The 18054-nt window shown below is 38.0% G+C and overlaps 1 protein-coding gene across 3 annotated transcripts in view; it reads right to left on the bottom strand.

Annotated features, from left to right (window-relative positions):
* The window catches only part of RERE (arginine-glutamic acid dipeptide repeats), a 367252-nt gene that overhangs the window by 203215 nt on the left and 145983 nt on the right, over positions 1-18054 (bottom strand). For all 3 annotated transcript variants that reach the window (XM_015591356.2, XM_015591355.2, XM_015591354.2), the window contains exon 3: positions 5212-5282. In XM_015591356.2, the coding sequence (XP_015446842.1) occupies positions 5212-5282 (71 nt within the window). The remainder of the gene's footprint in view (positions 1-5211; positions 5283-18054) is intronic.

Below are 18054 nucleotides of genomic sequence, written 5' to 3'. Positions count from 1 at the left end.
CCCTCACAAAGCTTAAACCTTGAGCACCAACTAAACACCAGTGTCATGATCACTGTCATTCCATAGCCCAGGCACTGTTGCTATCCACTTTGTAGACTTGATCTTTTAATCTAAAAACAACCTACGTGTACAGCTAGTGCTTTATATCCCAACTTCACAGGTAAAGAAAGCGACATTAGGAGCGTTCAGTGTCTTGCCGAAAGTCATAAAAGGTAGCAACTGATGAAACAAACTGATGTCGGTCTCTCAACTCATGCATTCTACCACCTCTCACCTCAGTCCTGGAAAAGCATCTCGCATTCTGAATTAGCTATGCTCAAATTAAAGTGGATTCCCTACCTCATCCTCAAAACAGTTTTAATACAAGATTTATCTAATATTAAAATAAATGCCCATTTCCTGAATGCCCACGCACATTCTGTGCCTAGTGTTAATTGTGGTGCACAATGCATAAATGACAATTAACTCATTGTGTGTGCACATGCATATATGCACAAAGAGTGCATGTTAATCAGTCTCCCACATCTCCCAGCATTATCTATGTAAAAGTCTCTAACAAAAAATAAGAAGATATAATTCCTTATCCTCAATAAGTTTTCATTTTAAAGATGGAAAAGCAGCTTCTTGCTTTTAATCCACTTCTGAGAACCTAAACTTGGTGGAGAGAAGGCGATTTCAATGGCAAACGGAACCTGCGCTGAAGCTAATTTCTCTGCAGCCCAACTTTTGTTGCACTGTGGTGATCAGCTTTTGGGACAGAGTTATGGATACCTAGGGAAAAATTCCAAATGTTCCTCCCCCAGCTGCTCACATTTGGCAATGAAACAAACAGGGATACGGTCCTAACCTTGAATAATTTGGCCCCCACGTTCACAGCAGCAATGGAGACGTGCCTTCTCCGAAGTGACTCACAGAATCCTCAGCTATTCTGCATTTGGTCAGCACTTAGCACCTGTGCTGTGAGGGACTGAGATGGCACAACCGCCCGCTCATCCATGCGGAGCTCTAAACGGTCAGCTGAAAATACCACAACATCCCTAATGACATCTCCCCAACTCTATGGAATCTCTAGACCAGGTATCATTTTAACAACATTCCAAATAAGGACCAAAATACATCAATGGTACTCACTCAAAACAACATGCGTAATAATTACATATCCTACATGAAAATTCATTTCATAAACAGGTGAAGAATGGATAATTATATAACTCTAGGAAAACCAAATCATACTTGTTTCTATTGTATGAACGATCGAAATTCATTAGGAATCCACACAGAATTTCCATGTAGAAAATTAAAGGAATAGTTCCCATCGCTCGTCTGTGAATGAAGAACTTGGTATGAACTACTACTGCTAGAGCCAGACAAGGTACTCCCTGGCGCTACACTGACTGAAAATTAGTAACTCAATGATCCATCATCTTATTAACCATTCTCAGAATCCATGATTATTTCTAGACAGCAAATTAACTATTATGCTTAAGACCTGGATTTCTATAAAAATTAAGTTTTGTTGTTTAGTAAAAGCAAGAAAGAAATTTTTCCTTTGGGACAGAAAGTGAACGGCTTCCTCTACAACAATCCAGTTCTCCAACACGGTGATCTAGAAATGCTATGGGAGTACAGCAGAAGAAAGGGCCAAAGATGTTATATTAGGTTTTTTCAGTTACAATTACTGGAGATTGGCTCTAGCTGGCCTGAGAAGAGGCCTTTACTGAGAGAAAACAACAAGAATAACCAAAGAACCCAACAGGAGGAAGCATCGCGAGAGCTCCAGGAGGAGGGCACTCTCACTCCGCTTTGGCCTATCTCCTGCTCCCCACACAGTCGTCCGGATCCTCTGTTTCCCCTGGCTTCCTGCCCTATCACGCACGTCAGCTTGCCTATGACCTGTTAATGCCTGCCCCAACGCTCTCTGCACTGAGACAATTCTTGATTCATTCTGTCAGATTTGCCCGCTCTGCTAACTACTTCAGTCTCTCAGTCAATCTTTTCAAGGCAGCCACGAAGATCACAGATTGCAATCCCACATTACTATTCTTTCAAAGAGCTAAAGACTTTGCCAACTGCTTTATTATTCAGTTCAGAAGCCTAAGGTGCAAAGCTGCCTTATTTAATTGATGATCCCTCTTTCTTCCTGCTTCTAAGAATACACTATCCATAATTCAACCTTACCTCTACTGTTCTCTTGAGCCTCTGCTTTTGACAATTTGTTCCATGGATACTTTTGTCATTGTAGTCAAACAAACCCAGGTCTCTCAGTCTATAAATAAACCCAACCTAATGAACGCTTCTTAAGAGAATGAAGGCTCCCTAAAAGAACACGTAATTCTCTTCCTTGGAAAATGCCACTTCCAAAAACCTCAGTTCTCTCAGGAACTCAACTGCTTTGCACCATCACAGCTCTCCCCTGCCCTTGCGAAAGTGTGGGCTTCAAACAGGCCTATGATGTAGGATAGAGAGGTGTTCTCTGTTCTGAGAGTTAAACTCTAAGAAAGCGAAGCCATGGATCTCATTCCCAAAGACAAGGTGACCATATGACCTATCACCCAAACAGGGACATCTCTGAGAATGAAAAGGGACACCGTTAAACAGTTTGCCAGAACGACAGGTATAAACCTGGTCATAGAGGCGGCTATGTTCCATATCATGGGCTCGGATTCTATAGGACATAGACGCACAGCCTTGAAGCCAACCAGGTCCCCACACTAAATTTAAACTAGTTCATGAAACGTTATCTCATACCAAACTACTTAATGAAATGTTACCGAGGATCCTCAGTTCAATAAACTGGCATTGTGCTAGGGACTGGTCAGAGTTGTCTCCTTATGCCCAGTTCTCAGTTCCTTAGTCTCTGATGTGTTTTAACACTGTACGCTTACTTAACACAGATCATAAAGGGCATTCACCCAGTTCTTTTTACAGTCCCAAAATATACCTTATACCCACAAACTCACCATGGTAAAAGATAAAATACATAATTAAACAACAACATTTCAATGCTATTGGATTTTTGCTTTCCATTGCTCCACTTGCCATGCATGGTATTTCCTGTGGGCAAAACCAACTCCAATTTCTTCTTTTTAAAATCTTGCAGAGTAAAAAAGCAAATATCCTTCTGTTCATCTTTTCCCTTTATAGCTTGAGTAAGCTGAAGGAAAAAAAAACTATTATTATTCTCATCTATTAGGTTATCTTTTCATAAGTAGTATTGAGAACCAAGGAAAGAAAATGAGTATCCAGACAATAACAACATTTCTTCTAGAAGCAAATATTTCATCATCTCTGTTATTCTTATACAACTATGAGCATGTGCTGAATCCAAACAAAAACATAAGACATAGCAGGGCGTGAGTCACAAAAAGGTATCTAAACACATCGCACCCTACTTCCCACGTTGTTTTTTGCAGACTACTTTAATGCGTTGTACTAGCCCAATACAGACAACAGAAGCTTCAGCTTTTTACTGCTGTTCATACCCTGAGCAATTACTGTAACACAGCAGGAACCTGTGCCCCGAACAGCAGCTATCACATTGTAATCAGCATTTCATAAGCAACGCTGTTCAAACATGAAGGCACCAGCTAACGTGCAAAAATTGTACAAAAGGGGCTTAGATTCTAATAGGTAAAAGAATAATCTTTGCAATTTTATTTCACAGCTGTATCTTTCCCACCGTTGGTATAGCAGTAGCAGCAGCCACAAGCAAAAGAAAACTCTTCAGGAAACAAGGCCGCTGCCCATTTTTTCAGATGTCAACGCAGCATCTGTAAAAAAAAATCTTGGAAGGAAGCATATAATAAACAGCAAAGACCTCTAAAAGTGGTTAAGACTTCATGTTGACATAAAATCTGAATAAAAAGCATTTGATTTATGAAATTAAACTGCAAGGCCATCTTGCAAAACAACCAGGGAAGTTAAAAGCAGTTTACACCAAGAATAAATCTTGGAAGTAAATGGGACATCTGAATTTCTTTTAAAACAGTAAGCCAGTTATTACTTATGCAATAATTTTTAACACAGAAAAATAGATGACATGCAATTTTAACTAGTTAAATCAAAATATACTAATTAGATATTTGGGGCCATTAAAATAATAAAAAGAAACAAAGAAGATGCAGAGTTAAGATCTCTTCAGATTATATTACTTTCCTTTAGACTGAAATATCACATACAGTGTGTGTCAGAACACAAATATCATCAAAAGTTTGGAAAATAAGGGCTTCATAGGTACTGAGGTAAATATCTCTACAGAGCTAAAGAATGAAGATGTCTCTACTATGTGCAGACAGTGGTTCACAATCTTCAAGTACAAGGATCCCTCTTTAAAATTTAAATGTTTCAAAAGATACCCAAATAACAGCACTCCAATAATATTTCATTTATTAATTGCTTGAGGAAAATATGTAATAAACAGTGATTCTTAACTGCGTATTATCGGTAAGTAAATTTTTTTAAACCAAAGGAGCATATTAATACATTTGAAAAGTAGTTGTACAGACATGTGTGAGGTATATTTATCTATTTAAAATGGAGAATGTTTATTTGCAGACCTCTGCAAAGTCTCTACAAATATCCAAGGATCCAAAGCCCCAATTGTGGGAACCACTCATCTAAAACCAAGAGATCATAGTGGGCGCAATCAACACTTATGGACTTAGGGAAAGTTTTCAGTGAGAAAGTATGGTAGCTATACCATCCCTGAGCCAGACTTCCTTCCCCAACCTCCACCACTGGGAGACCCTAAAAAGGTTCAAGATACACCCCATTCTAAAATATCCAAGTAAATTACAGTCACCACTGAAAACTAGTCTCTGACCCGTTTACATTCTTTGTTTTTCAACTCATCAAACGCCAAATGTACTTTTCTTCAGGCTCTTCACAATGGCTAAGAAGAAACAAACTACTTCAGAAACTCAAGGGAATCTCAAATATTGTTGTCAGAACAGCTACTAAAGGAATGAAAACGAAAACTTCATAAACACTGTGTACAGCATGAGCTTTGTAACACAAAGTGTGACAAAACTGAAAAGCTAAAACTGGTGACTGCCTGCCTCGCGTGGGTGCCATCACCACCAGGCAGCTACCATCAGACGATAACATGGCGATCAGCCAGTGCGGTGGAGAAGCAGTCAAGGGAGACAGCCAGTGGAACTGGGAAAAGAGAAGGTCCAGAGCAGAAGCAACAGCACGTTAAAAGATGCTTACCAGTTTGAAGTCTTGAATGCTACAGATGAAATACGGTGTGTTTGGCCTCCGACTCTCGATATACACACAGTCTTTAAAAGAAAAAGAAATTTTAAAACAATGGCATTTACTTTCAAGGGAACAAAGACAGGGCCCGTTAAAGCCACTGCATAAATAAATAAATGACAAAACACATACATTTACAGAAAATTTTTCTCTCAAAGGTGATGTTAAACTACAAATAACTTTAAGCTAAAGGAAAACAGCCCTTGGATTCTTTTGAGCACTTTTCTGATAATTTAAAGAACCCGATAAAGCCTCAAATTAGTTTTCAGGGTCCCTGAGGAAGGGGAGTATCCACATTCAGATGCAGGTACTTCCATAAATGGAATTACTTGCTCAAAATTACCCACCAAGACGAAATCTTGAATATCTTATTCTGACAGATGTTCCTGTGTTTTCACAAAGATTAAATGGCTTTGCCAAATGCTATTTTATTTTCAATAACTATTTTGTGAGGAAAAATAAGTGAAAGGTAAACAAGACTAACATGAACATGCTAGTACAATGACCCTTTCACCTAAACCAAGAACGAGAAAGAAAACTAATCTAATCTCTTGTAGTAACCTGCTATTAAATTTTAACCTAAACACATTGTATTTTCTAATTGTAAAGAAAACCAAGGCAGCCCATCAGAGATGGGGTGAAGTAACCAAACTACACCTTGCTCAGGGAAGAAGGACTGACTCTTCCTTCAATCACGCTGCACATGGCAGCGGTCGAGTGACTGTGTTTGATGCTTTCCACAGCTGGAGTCTAAAGGGTTGCTTTTTAAAATGGCAGGTTAAGATACACTTTTTTAAAAAAGCAATGATTTTAAGAGAAGCACTGGCTCTAAAGGGATGTAAAACCTCTTCACATTATAACCCAAGATCATTTTAAAGTTTAGGAAAGTCATTTATTATTTTTTTATTTATTATTATTATTTATCCCTACAGCACCTGGTCTTCCTAGGTGGTCTCCCATCCAAGTACTAACCAGACCCAACCCTGCTTAGCTTCCAGACAGGATCAGGCTTGTTCAGGGTGGCATGGACAAGATCAGACAGGATGGAGCTTGTTCAGGGTGGCATGGCCGTAGACCATGGACCATGGCTCCACTGGGGCGCGAACCCAGGACCTTCTGCGTGTAAAGCAGACGTGATAACTGCTACACTATGGAACCATGTCCGAAAGTCATTTATTATTTGCTAAAAAGCAAAGGCATCTGCAGTCAATCAAATTTTCTAGACAGCGACCATAATGCCCACATCGAAAATGTCATTTGTTTTATCTTTCCTCATGACCCTTCATAATGACTATGTCTTAGTTCTAACTCAGATGCTTGACAACGCAGGCGGATTCCTCTATCGCCTCATTTCCTACATATTAAGAGCCAAGAAAAAGCAAAGGAACAGAGTTCTGGAGCCATCATCCAGTGGACAGTGCAGCCCCACCACATGCACTAGCAGACCCACTACGAGGGAAATCACGAAGGAAGCCCTCACTCACCAAAGGGCACTTCCTTCCCCAAAACTTTCTGAAAGATATCAGAATTTTTGTAGTTGTTCCACAAAAATAAATAATCCGAAATCCAATCATTTAGTCACTCAGAATTTCTCAAATGATTTCTCTACTCAGATACAGACTCAACAACAGAGGTTCAATCCCTTTATCCAGGTACAACAGCAGCTCAAGAATGAACTGTTGACAAAGTTTTGTATCTTGTTCCAGAGTCCAAGATGCTAAATAACTCTGTTCAACATTCAGGCAACATCATTTAACATGCTAATCTTCTTAAGAAACAAACAAGACAACTCTTTCCACTGTGGTAGCTATCTGTTTTCCTACCCCTCATTTGGCATTCAAGTCAAAATAGAAAAAAATCTATTCCTAAATAAAAATTGTAGCTCCAACTTGCACAATTTGGGGATAACCCAAGGTTATTAATTTCTGTACTCCAATCTCTACTGTACCCAACTACCAGTATTTCAATTCTCTACATGTGAATTATTTACTCACCCCACTCAACCTAAACACAAATCACAGTCCTCATGCCCTCTTCTTCCTGTCACCTCCTATACAGAAAGCAGTATTTTCTATCTCATCTCATATACAACACTGTCATACCTAGTTACTATTCGCCGTCTTCAAAATTAACGGGTCACTTCCTAACTAACGACTTCCACATTTTTAAAGTGCACGACAAAAAAAAAAAATTGCTGCGTTCAATGGGCTGGTCGCACACGTCATCCTCCCTAGGCTGCATTCTCCAAAAGAAACACCGACTCCCCGACCTGCGCCCACACCTTCGCTCCTTTCATTCCGCCAGCATCTGCGACCTTCTGAGTTACCAGCAGCGCAGTAAACTCTCATGGCTCCTCTGTAAAGAAATGGCAACACCTCCTTTCTTTTACATAAAGCTGACAGGTTACCTTCCCAGTTTCTTCAGTTATTTGGCAGTCAGATGGTCTGCGCTGTCCATATTAGTATCTTTGGGCTTCTGGGCTCAGTGAAACGTACTCACTTCTTAATTCTCTGCACCCACAAAGGACTGATGGCTGGCACTCATGTTGGTGAAACCAGACAAAACTGAAGTAAATGACAGATGCTTAGACTATGAGGACTCAGCGCAACTTTGTTCTTTTTACATGAAGAAAAGCTTTATGTATACTTTTCATAATCAACAGAATCATTATTATTATAAATCTCCTACTCCGAGACCTAAAGGAACTATTAACTTGTAGTATATCAAAAAGCTTTCCAGAAAAAAAAGAGAGACTCTGTGTTCTTTCATTTCTCACTGCAAAGTTATATTCAGGAAAATGATTATCCATTAATACACTCGGATGTAACTCTGTCAGAGGAGGGAGGAAAGGAGTATCACAGTATGTCGAGGACGACCACTGGCATCCCCTTGCCTGAACGCTGCTCTGCAGTCTCTCTGGAAGCTCCCTCGCACCCCTGACTTGCGCACCACTTCCATGAAGGACAGGGCAGACTGAGAGAGCAGGTTCTCAAATCTGACATATGGAATTACTATATTTATTAATACCTTACTTATATAAAAGTCATCTCATTTTGTTTACAAAGTTACCATGGCAACTCGAATTGATCTAAAGCTATAAATGGGTACATGAGACTCCAATGCACAAGGCAGGTAATCTGTAAAACAGGTAAAACAGGTTACTGTATCAAGTGATATCTATCGGTATTTTGAAACTGATACATGATAAAGTCAGATGAGCTCACTTCAAAATTAAGTGACAATAAAACTAGTAAACAGAATGGCTAAGATTAGAGGTAACAGAAATTGAAAATTTTCACACCATGTCAAACTTGCCATAGGAACGAGAAAAAAAATATAGTTTTGATCTGACTTTTCTAATTCATTTTAAAAATAAAAGCATGAAAAATTACGGTCAAGTCAAACTTTTCTTTATAACCCATAAAAATTAGGGTGATCCTACTAAAAGAGAACACATTCTAAGAAACAACTTGCAATTTAAGTCTCACACACACAAAAATCTACTATTACTCTTAATGATTTCCTCTTAACATTGTTTAAGAGTAAAACAATGTTAAATAAGGCCAAATACTCATACGAAGTATTTCCCTGTTGTCTCATTAATTAAGCAGCTATTTAAGAAAATAATTTCATATAGATGTGTATAGTTAGCACAAAAATAAAGTGGTTTATTTGGAAAAGAAAAGATGAGACCATAAGTTAAGAGCAATGTTAACATCTCAGTACATGCCCAGTAATCTCTTGTCAAAATGATTTGCAAGAATTTTCATGCAATTTATGAGTGCATGAATTGTGTAAGCTGGTTTCAGTCAGCTGGATCAATGATCCTCAACCTGAAAATCCCCCATGACCAGCATAAGCCTAAAGACATCTTTTTAAAAAAGAAAGGAGCTCTTTTTTAAATCAGAAAGCCAGCAGTTCTGAAAGAACTGAGCAAAGCTGATGCGATCCATTAGGTGCATAATGCACATTTTCAAAATTACCCATATGAAAATGCATATTTACCAGATTGGGCAAATGGCTGCTGCAGGGCAATATATATATTTTTAATCTTAAAATCAGCAAGCTTGAAATGGGCCAGAAAAATAAGTGAGGCTATTACCATCGATATCAATTATTCCAAACAACATATAACTAGTTTTTTTTTTTCTTTATAGGGGTGTCTGGAAATGAAACCATGGGTCTAGGCTGAGACTTATTCTCTAACCCTGGCCTCTGCCTGGGAATGGATCCCACGATGAAGTCACCTTAAATCCTGTACCCATGATTTGGTCAATGATACTGAACAGGGGTGTGTCTGGCTATTTCTTACAACCTCAACACAGCTTTTTGTCCAAGAATCAACTGTGCCATCTACAAACAACAGAGCATTTGCTAAGCTGGGGAAGGAGTCAGCCAAACCGTGCCCGCAGAGCCTCAAGGCAAAGAAAACCCTCTCCGCTTTTCCAACCCTCAGCAAACCAGCAGGTATTATGTAAACAGAGCAAGAGCCCGGTCCTCTCAAGGGCAAAAACCACAGCCTGAACCATCAGGCAGTTTGTCATCCCCAAACACAAAGAACTGTCAGCATCTTTCCTGACAGCCTCCTCACACAGCACAGTGGACGTTTCCTTCACCCCCTAAGTGAGCCAGCGGCGCTGTAAGCCAGCCTTAAAGCTGTGGTCAGGCAATGCTCAGCCACAGTGCTCTGTCCCTTAAAGAATTTCCCTTGTCAATTAATGTATTTCTGCCTACTGATCTTTGAAATAACTTCTCACAGAACCCTTTGCAAAGCATGGCAATGCCACTCTCATGTAATTTCCCACCAGAAAACCTTCTACCACTCGTAAAGAGCATACACAAAGCATTCCTCACAAACAAATCTCCCAGAGAGCCAGCTGGATGGCACAGTGGTGGACATGGATGTTGACCCTCGGGATGGCTCTGCTCTTCCGCTTTCCATTTCTCTTACACAGGATGCCTCCACCTTCGACACCGAACCATTCAATGAGGTAACAGCAGGTCAGTCTAATATTGCAGAACAGAAACTCACAAGTATCTCACTAGTTAATATGGATGTTTCCAAATTTCCAACATACAAAAGGGAGTACATGTACATATGTGCACATACTAGAAACGACGCCGAAATCCTGATATCCAAATTCCAACCCGCACATGCTGCATGGCCTCGAACACAGCCTCTCGTCTCTACTTTCCCCACCTGCACAACAGTCAAACCCATCACCATTCCTCGCCTCAGTAAATGATATACAACATCCTACACAGGGGTCACTCAAAACCTCAGAGGAACAAATGAACTGAATGAAAATGTAAAAACAGAAAAGGGGTAAATGAGATCCTAGCAAGAAAGTTGCTATGTTCTATCGATATAAGCATAAACAATGCTGTTTCTAATAAATATTTCTTTAAGAAATAATTCAATTGCAGAATGGCTCACTTTTAGTTTTTGCTGGATTCTTTTGCGGGGAAGGGATACTCCTATTGTCTGGGAATATACTGAAGAACTTAAAAGGGAAAAGGAAACAAAAATCAGGAAAACAGCAACTCAGCAAGTGAAACCTTTTGTCCTTACCCTTATCCTGTATTTTGACCCCGAAAACTGTCACCAAAATTGGCTGGTAACATCTTCTTAAAGATTCTAAACTCAGTGGAAAAGAGATCTCAGGTAACATATATCCTTGGTTCCTTGGTTGTTTTAAACTTCACAAAAATTAAATTCCATGTATTCAAATGTCTACAGATTCCCCACTAATACTACACAGCTTACACAGGCTTCTGTCTAAAAACAGACCACTGTATACTTCTAGCAAACGCTGACCTGACTTTATCCTCATTGATAACAGAGAGTTAAATTATGAGAAAAACCAAGTGTTTGCGGGGGAGGGGGGGCGGCCGCCGCGGTGGGGTGAGCAGGTCATAACTAACAAAGGGATCTTGTTTAAATTTCTCACATTTCTCTTTTCTCCTCTAGGAGTTAGAAAATCTTCCAGTGCATCAAAAGCTTAAAGACTGATCCAAGATAATTATCTTTCCCACTTTAAGAAGGGATGCTAGTATTTTGGACTAAGTGCTGCAGCAAGAGCCCCTTCCCAAATCAATCATATGGATTTGAACACTCTGTAAAATGTGAAAAAGCAAGATCATCCTGCCAGCAGTAAAAAATCTTATTAGTCATACTGATATGCTAAATATGAGCCATGGTTTCACACTTGCATTACACTCTCATCACATTTTATTTTGAAAATGTTCCTTAAAAAGCTCTTCTTGTAACTCATATTGAATCCTTATTATGAAAAAGATTCTAACAAGCTTAATGTCCAAACTCCATTAGGTGATGTGGATCTCTCTGACAGTTCTAACTGCTGTGTGTGTATAAAGCTCATGAGCAATGAGAAAATGCATGGAATTGAAAGGTAAGAAAGGAATCTATTTTAAAAACTCAGTGATAGCCATCGGCCCTGGGAAGCCAAGTGTCTTAAGGCATTAGAGACACAAGGGCAGGGAATTCGAGACTGCTCTCACCCTTGTTGCCCCACTGTCTCTACCTTTCTAATGCTTGAGGAGGCAGGTAACAACTCTACCCTCGATTCAGTAATTCTAAAAATAACAACGACAAATTCTGCCACAATATTCTTGTTAAGTAGAAGATGATTGCTAGGGGACATGTCAACAGGCCCTTAACACAAAGATTACAATTGGAACATGGCTGAAATATGTACATTTAGGAAATCAATGTGGAGAGAATTCAAACACTTCGAGGAACACTATGCCTGGTATTCGCAGGAAAAAAATAACCAGTGACAGGTACGTTGGAGTGCAGATTCTTCTCTCCCCATATGGCTGACAGCAAACAAATTGCTAGTCTGATCTTCTGGTGTCACATCCTGCAGAGCTGATTTCAAGCAACACTGCTTGCTCCTTTTCAGAAAACAATGCACTGAGAGCCTGGGCTTCACAATAAATGGTTCAACCAATTTGCAGTGCTCACTGGAAATACACAGGAGAATTCACAATGCCTGGCTACAATTCTTATTTGGCAAATGATTTTATTATAAACTGGTATCATGGTGAATCCATTTTCTTTATGGGTTTTCTGCTACTGTTTAATGGACTGTCAGTATAATTTAGATTTCATCTATTTAAACTCATTCAAGCCTGGCTCCTGATTGTACAGTAAATGGAACATATTTCTATTCAATGAAATTAATGACAGTTAATTGTAGTCTGTAGTTTTCAATTTTGTAAAAGCAACTATTCCACAGTTCAAGCATCAAGCTACAAAATTTCCACGTCAATTACTTTTTTTTGTACTTTATAGGCATCCACATCTTGTAAGCCTTCCTTGTAAGACTAATGTTTATATTCACTTAATATTTCTTCCCATTTGAATATTTACTACGAACTTTCCAGAAAGAGGTAGGACTTAAATAATTAAAGGTAGGGAAAATGAAAGTTAATTGTCAGTCTGAACAGAGAGGTGCTCAATTATTATGGATTTTTTAAGCTAGCAAAACTAAATATTAAAACTTTCTGCCTTGCATATACATTTTATTAACTATTGAAAAATGTTCTTATATATTTCAAGTCAGTCACAATTTAAACATCAAGTGAAATTTATTAAAAGTAGGTTAAATGTATATGGATTTACATATAAAATCATGGCACACAGCACATATTAACAAATACTGTACTGAATTACTTCTGAGACTGATATTGTGTTCTAGAAATTTACTTATGAGTTTTATTTACCAGATAATCCAACAATCCTACGAGTGATTTTTCTTGAATGATTAGTCTTTCACCTAAGCATCCACACAGCTGTATAAGAGATGCTTCAACGAGAAAAAAGGCATGCAAAAAAAAAGTACCTTATGAGAAATTTATCAAATCAACACCCAAATAACAAGAAAAACATCCAGAATTTACTACCCTAAAACTTTAACCACCAAGGTCACAGGCTAACAGGCTGCTATTCAGACAAAAATAAGAAAGTAAAGGAAAACCACAAACTATCCTTTCATTCCTTTTACCAGCTTGATATTCTGTATCTGCTCAGTTGGTTTCCACATTCCAATCCTGCATGAACTTCCTCATGCTGTCACCCCTGTCAAGAGATGCTCTACCTCTATGTGGTCCTACTCCAATTCTGTGGAACCTCCAAGATGCAAATCAAGGTTTCTGTGGTCCTCACGTCTTCCTCAATGTCACCAACTTACAGTCTGTCCTATTCAGCTGGCATCTGCCCACTCACTGCCTGTTACTAACATATAACATTACTTGAATGAGTGTAATTTCTCCTCATAAAATGAAAGACCAAGGACTGGAGTCCCATCTATTTTTGTATCTTGCCCTACACCTCACCCCCACAAAACACCTTTCTCAAAATTATGACATAGAAGACTGTGCTGTTATGTTGCCGGACTAATAAAATACTACTAATATTATAGCTGGCATCTAACATACCTCATTAAATTCTACTTGCTTATTCAAAGTCTATTACAGTTTCAGTGGGCCTCAAATGTAACCATTCGCTTTAATTAATATAAATTTCAAAGGGCAAATGAAACCTGCTTCCTGACTCTCTTATTCTATCTATACCTCTTCCTTCCAGCCTTCCTTAAATCATTCTTGTTTTCATTTGGGATTTTGTTGTTGTAGTAACTGTTGTTTGGCCAGGTATTTCTTTTAAAGTCAAAGACTAAAGATATTTTAAGAATAATTTAAAATATCTAATCACTTTAACATGACTGAATAAATATTGAGACCTCAGATTTTCATTAAAGATCTTCAGCCAACTATGAATTATAAATGTCATCCTGTAAGTATTCAACAGGTATTTGGAAAAACATAATTCGACCTGCACAATGATTTATAATTATCTACCTCCTAAGGATTCTACAGGTAGTAATTCTGCTTTTAACATATACATCATTCACACACAGGCTAAAAAGTATTCGGGGACGGATGGAATCATGTCTGGTAATCTGCATTCACCTGTCACTTTTATCATCAAAATTAACAAATTTCTGAGCAAGGTAGCAGTATTTAAAGTATCCAAATGCCTCTTGATTTCTAAAATGAGATCCGAGATCTCGTTTATTGTTGGCCGTAAGGAGCTTTGGACGTGTTCTATATGAAACTACACTCAAAACACTTCAACAAACAAGTGCAGCTGCTCTGGGCTAATACAACACTTAATCAGAGTTTTGCTTTTTGTAATTCATACTTTGGAAAAATGTTTTGAACATCTGCTGAGACAAAATGAATCAGAACTTTGGGAGGAGGATGGATTTAGACTTCTCAATTTTAACCGAAATGGTAACTGGCAAATCTTGTCAAGATTACATTAAAGCTAAAAATGAAGACAAATTTTTCTACAAGGAACTGAATAATAAACTCATAAAACATTCACACACAGACTTATGGGTACCACTAATGTACCAGCTAAGTGCTAGAGATATTTAGGTGAATAAAAATATTGCCCTTCCCTTGTCAAGCTCACCATCTAATAATATTAGAGCTAGATATGGAAACAAGTAAATATATATCTTCGATAATTTTAATTGTACTTGTTTTTTAGCCTGTGTAACAGACATTGCCAGCTGAGCATAATATTCATTCCCCTCTGCTTCCTTAGTAACAGGACATCTAATGTTTAGCAGGGCCTATGGCCCCTCAGAAGGACCATATTTCCCAGCCTCTCTTACAGCTGTTTTGGTCAGGTGACTAATTCTGGTCATGGGATATGAGCAGACAGTATTTCAACTTCTGGAAACTGAGTCCTGAAAAGAGGAGGCCCTGCCTTTCTTATCCTTCCTATTAGCCTGAAGGCAAATGTATTGGCTAGAGATGGAGCATGAGACAGATGACTAGATAAGGATGGAAACAAAGGCTACGCACAATGGAATAACAAAACCTTTGACAGTAGCTAAGGAACCAGACCCTGAATTCACCAATTCGCCATTCAGCATTTCTGGCCATTGTACACAAATATCTTTAAATTATTTTAAAATAGGACTGAATAGTTAAACTGCATTCATGAACAGAGTGACACCCAGAACAATGATTTGGAGAAAATATTCTAATTTTTTCAATAAAGAAAGCTAGGAAGAAACAGATGACCTTAGCAAGTGTATAAAAACATGAAACATAAAGCTCTTGATTTAGAATGACTAAAATACCTTGACTAAATAGCATAAACTATTACCTTCCAATGAGATTAAGAATCAATCTCTACAGCCAGATGAAATAAGACAGAACAAGGCCCACAACTGCCTCCCTGAAGAGACTTCACAGCTAAGTCAAGTTCCTTGTATGACTCTACTCCAAGGTTTTACAAGTAAGAATAAGAGACAGTAGTAACTTCTATAAATTGACTTGCATCTTGTGTGGAAGGCAGGGTGGCGGTGTCTGCTGGCATCACTCAGCCTCCACCTCGCTTTTCCACTTCTACATGGGTTTGATTTTAGGACTTCAGAGAGAATATGTGGCTGCTCCTCCAACAAAAAAACAAGGACCATTGATAACCAAATTTTATGGAACATTATGTCATTTTTTAAGTTAAAGCTGACCAGAATTCATACTATACTAAGTTCTCAGGATAAAGTCAATATTTTACTTCATACTAGAAAGATGTTCTCGCTAATGTCACAGCTTTGCCTCCCCTCCTTTCCACACCATTAACTATGGAAAAAAGACAGCGTACAAACCGTGACTGACCTGTCCTCTGAGGTGAAGACCTATCATCACCCAAAGAGGATGTGGAGTCTTCTGCTCTATCTATAGAACCTTCTTCAATTTAGGAACCACAAATTTAGTCGCTTGCAGAAGCCAAATCCTATGGTACACAGGACTAGTCAGAACAACTGTAATGGCAACACATGAAAAATCTTCAGAAGTATAGCCACAGCCTTTAACTTGGCAATTTTACACCTAAGGAAAGGGAACAGAAATGACTAAATGTTCACCGCTATGGTTTATAATAGAGATTATCTGAAAGGAACCTAAAATCCAGAATTTGTAACTAGTTCCATTATGGTATCTTTCCACTAATGTGGGTATGCCTAATGCTGTTTGTGCCATGGGTGCCCTTCAGCAATCCATGCACCCATTCTCAAAAAAATATATATATATATGTTTTGAATTTATAAAAACATGTACTGAAATATATATCAAAATGAGAAATGCAATATAACACATGTAGCTCTTCGCTGATTCAATAAAGATTTACTAGAGGTTATTATCTTATGTCCATAATTTCAAAGTAGTGATAAACATTACTTTGAGATGTTTTTCTCTACACCAAGTGATAGAAGAACACTTGTGATTTATACTGGTGTCACAGGTACTGTCAATATTACTGTGGTTTATTGCCTACCTTCATAATTGAAGCAAATGTTAAATATAATTTGAAATGTAATAAATTAGTGAAAAAAGATGTGATTTTTATCCACCCAAATTCACAGTCTCCTGAATTCTATTTATAGTCCACTAGGTTGACCATGGACCCAGGATAAGAACTCCAGTATTAATGGCATATTAAGCAGCAATAATAATTCAGATTTATAATTACTGCCATGGGTATAAATTCAGGAGAGATAAGTTAAAAAAAAAAATTACAAAACAGTGACTAGCATAGCCCCATACATATCTACTAAGGAAAGTGACAATACAACAAAATATTAACAGTACTTTAGTTGTTTTAATGTTTAATTTTCACTTATCTGAATACTTCAAATTTTTTCTATGTTGTATTATTTGTTCATCATAAAGAAAAAGAATAAATGCAGAAGGTAAAATAAAGGAGAGAAAGAAAAAGACCCGTAACCAAATATTACCAATACACTCATCAAAGGCAAAAAGCAGCAGGTGAATTCGGGGGTGAGAACATAAAAATGGACCACTTCTAATCATTACAGAAGCTGGGTTACAGAAACAATACTGAAAACAGAGTTGGAAATCCATATATTGATAGAGCAGATGCCATAACACTGAGCAGCCTAGCAGCTAGGAAAAAAGAGAAGTAAAACACATAACAAAATTGATGATCTCTAAAGCAACTAGCCTCCACCCATCACAATCTGAAGTCCAAATGCAATTTTTAAAAAGACTGCACTCCATGCTGCCAAAGATCTATTTTTTGGATAGGTGCTGCAGACTTCAAAGCATTCTAGTTTCCCAGGAAGATAGTCCAGATTTTTTTTCCCCCTCAAAAAGTCTTCTAGACAGGACAGAGAGCAAATTGGAAATCAAGTCTCCAATACCTAGCTTGAAACATGAAGTATAATCTCCCCAAGTCTGAGTGCTGCTAGAGTTAATTCTCAAATCCACACTCCAAAACTTTAGGTATATTTTTGCACTATGGAATAGTGGTAATTAAATCACTACTTTTCAGTTAAACTGTTCCTGACAATATAAGAACATGCGAGATCTTTTTATGATATTTTCCCCGCCCTCTACTAAAGAGAAAAAAATTATAACTGTACAAAGTATTATTAACATTCCCCCAATCAATCTGGTAATCATACAGTACCTAAGTTTTATAATACCAGCACAATGAGATGTTCAGGACAAGTAAAGTTTTATAGTATCAGCACAATGAGATGTTCAGGACAAGTAAAGTCCGAAAACTAATTACCACCTTGTAATAACAGCTTGTCTTTCAGCCAACAGTTATGCATAGATTTACTAAATGGAGCACAAGTTAAAATGTTAATGTAAAAGCTGAGAATAATGATAAACAACATGTTAAAATAATATGCAAAATCTATATCATACTCACTCCATTTCTCTTTTAAA

This window comes from Pteropus alecto, unplaced genomic scaffold (genome assembly GCF_000325575.1).
Source record: "Pteropus alecto unplaced genomic scaffold, ASM32557v1 scaffold125, whole genome shotgun sequence".
In the NCBI taxonomy this organism is placed as follows: domain Eukaryota; kingdom Metazoa; phylum Chordata; class Mammalia; order Chiroptera; family Pteropodidae; genus Pteropus; species Pteropus alecto.
This window is presented reverse-complemented; position numbering and strand designations above follow the sequence as displayed.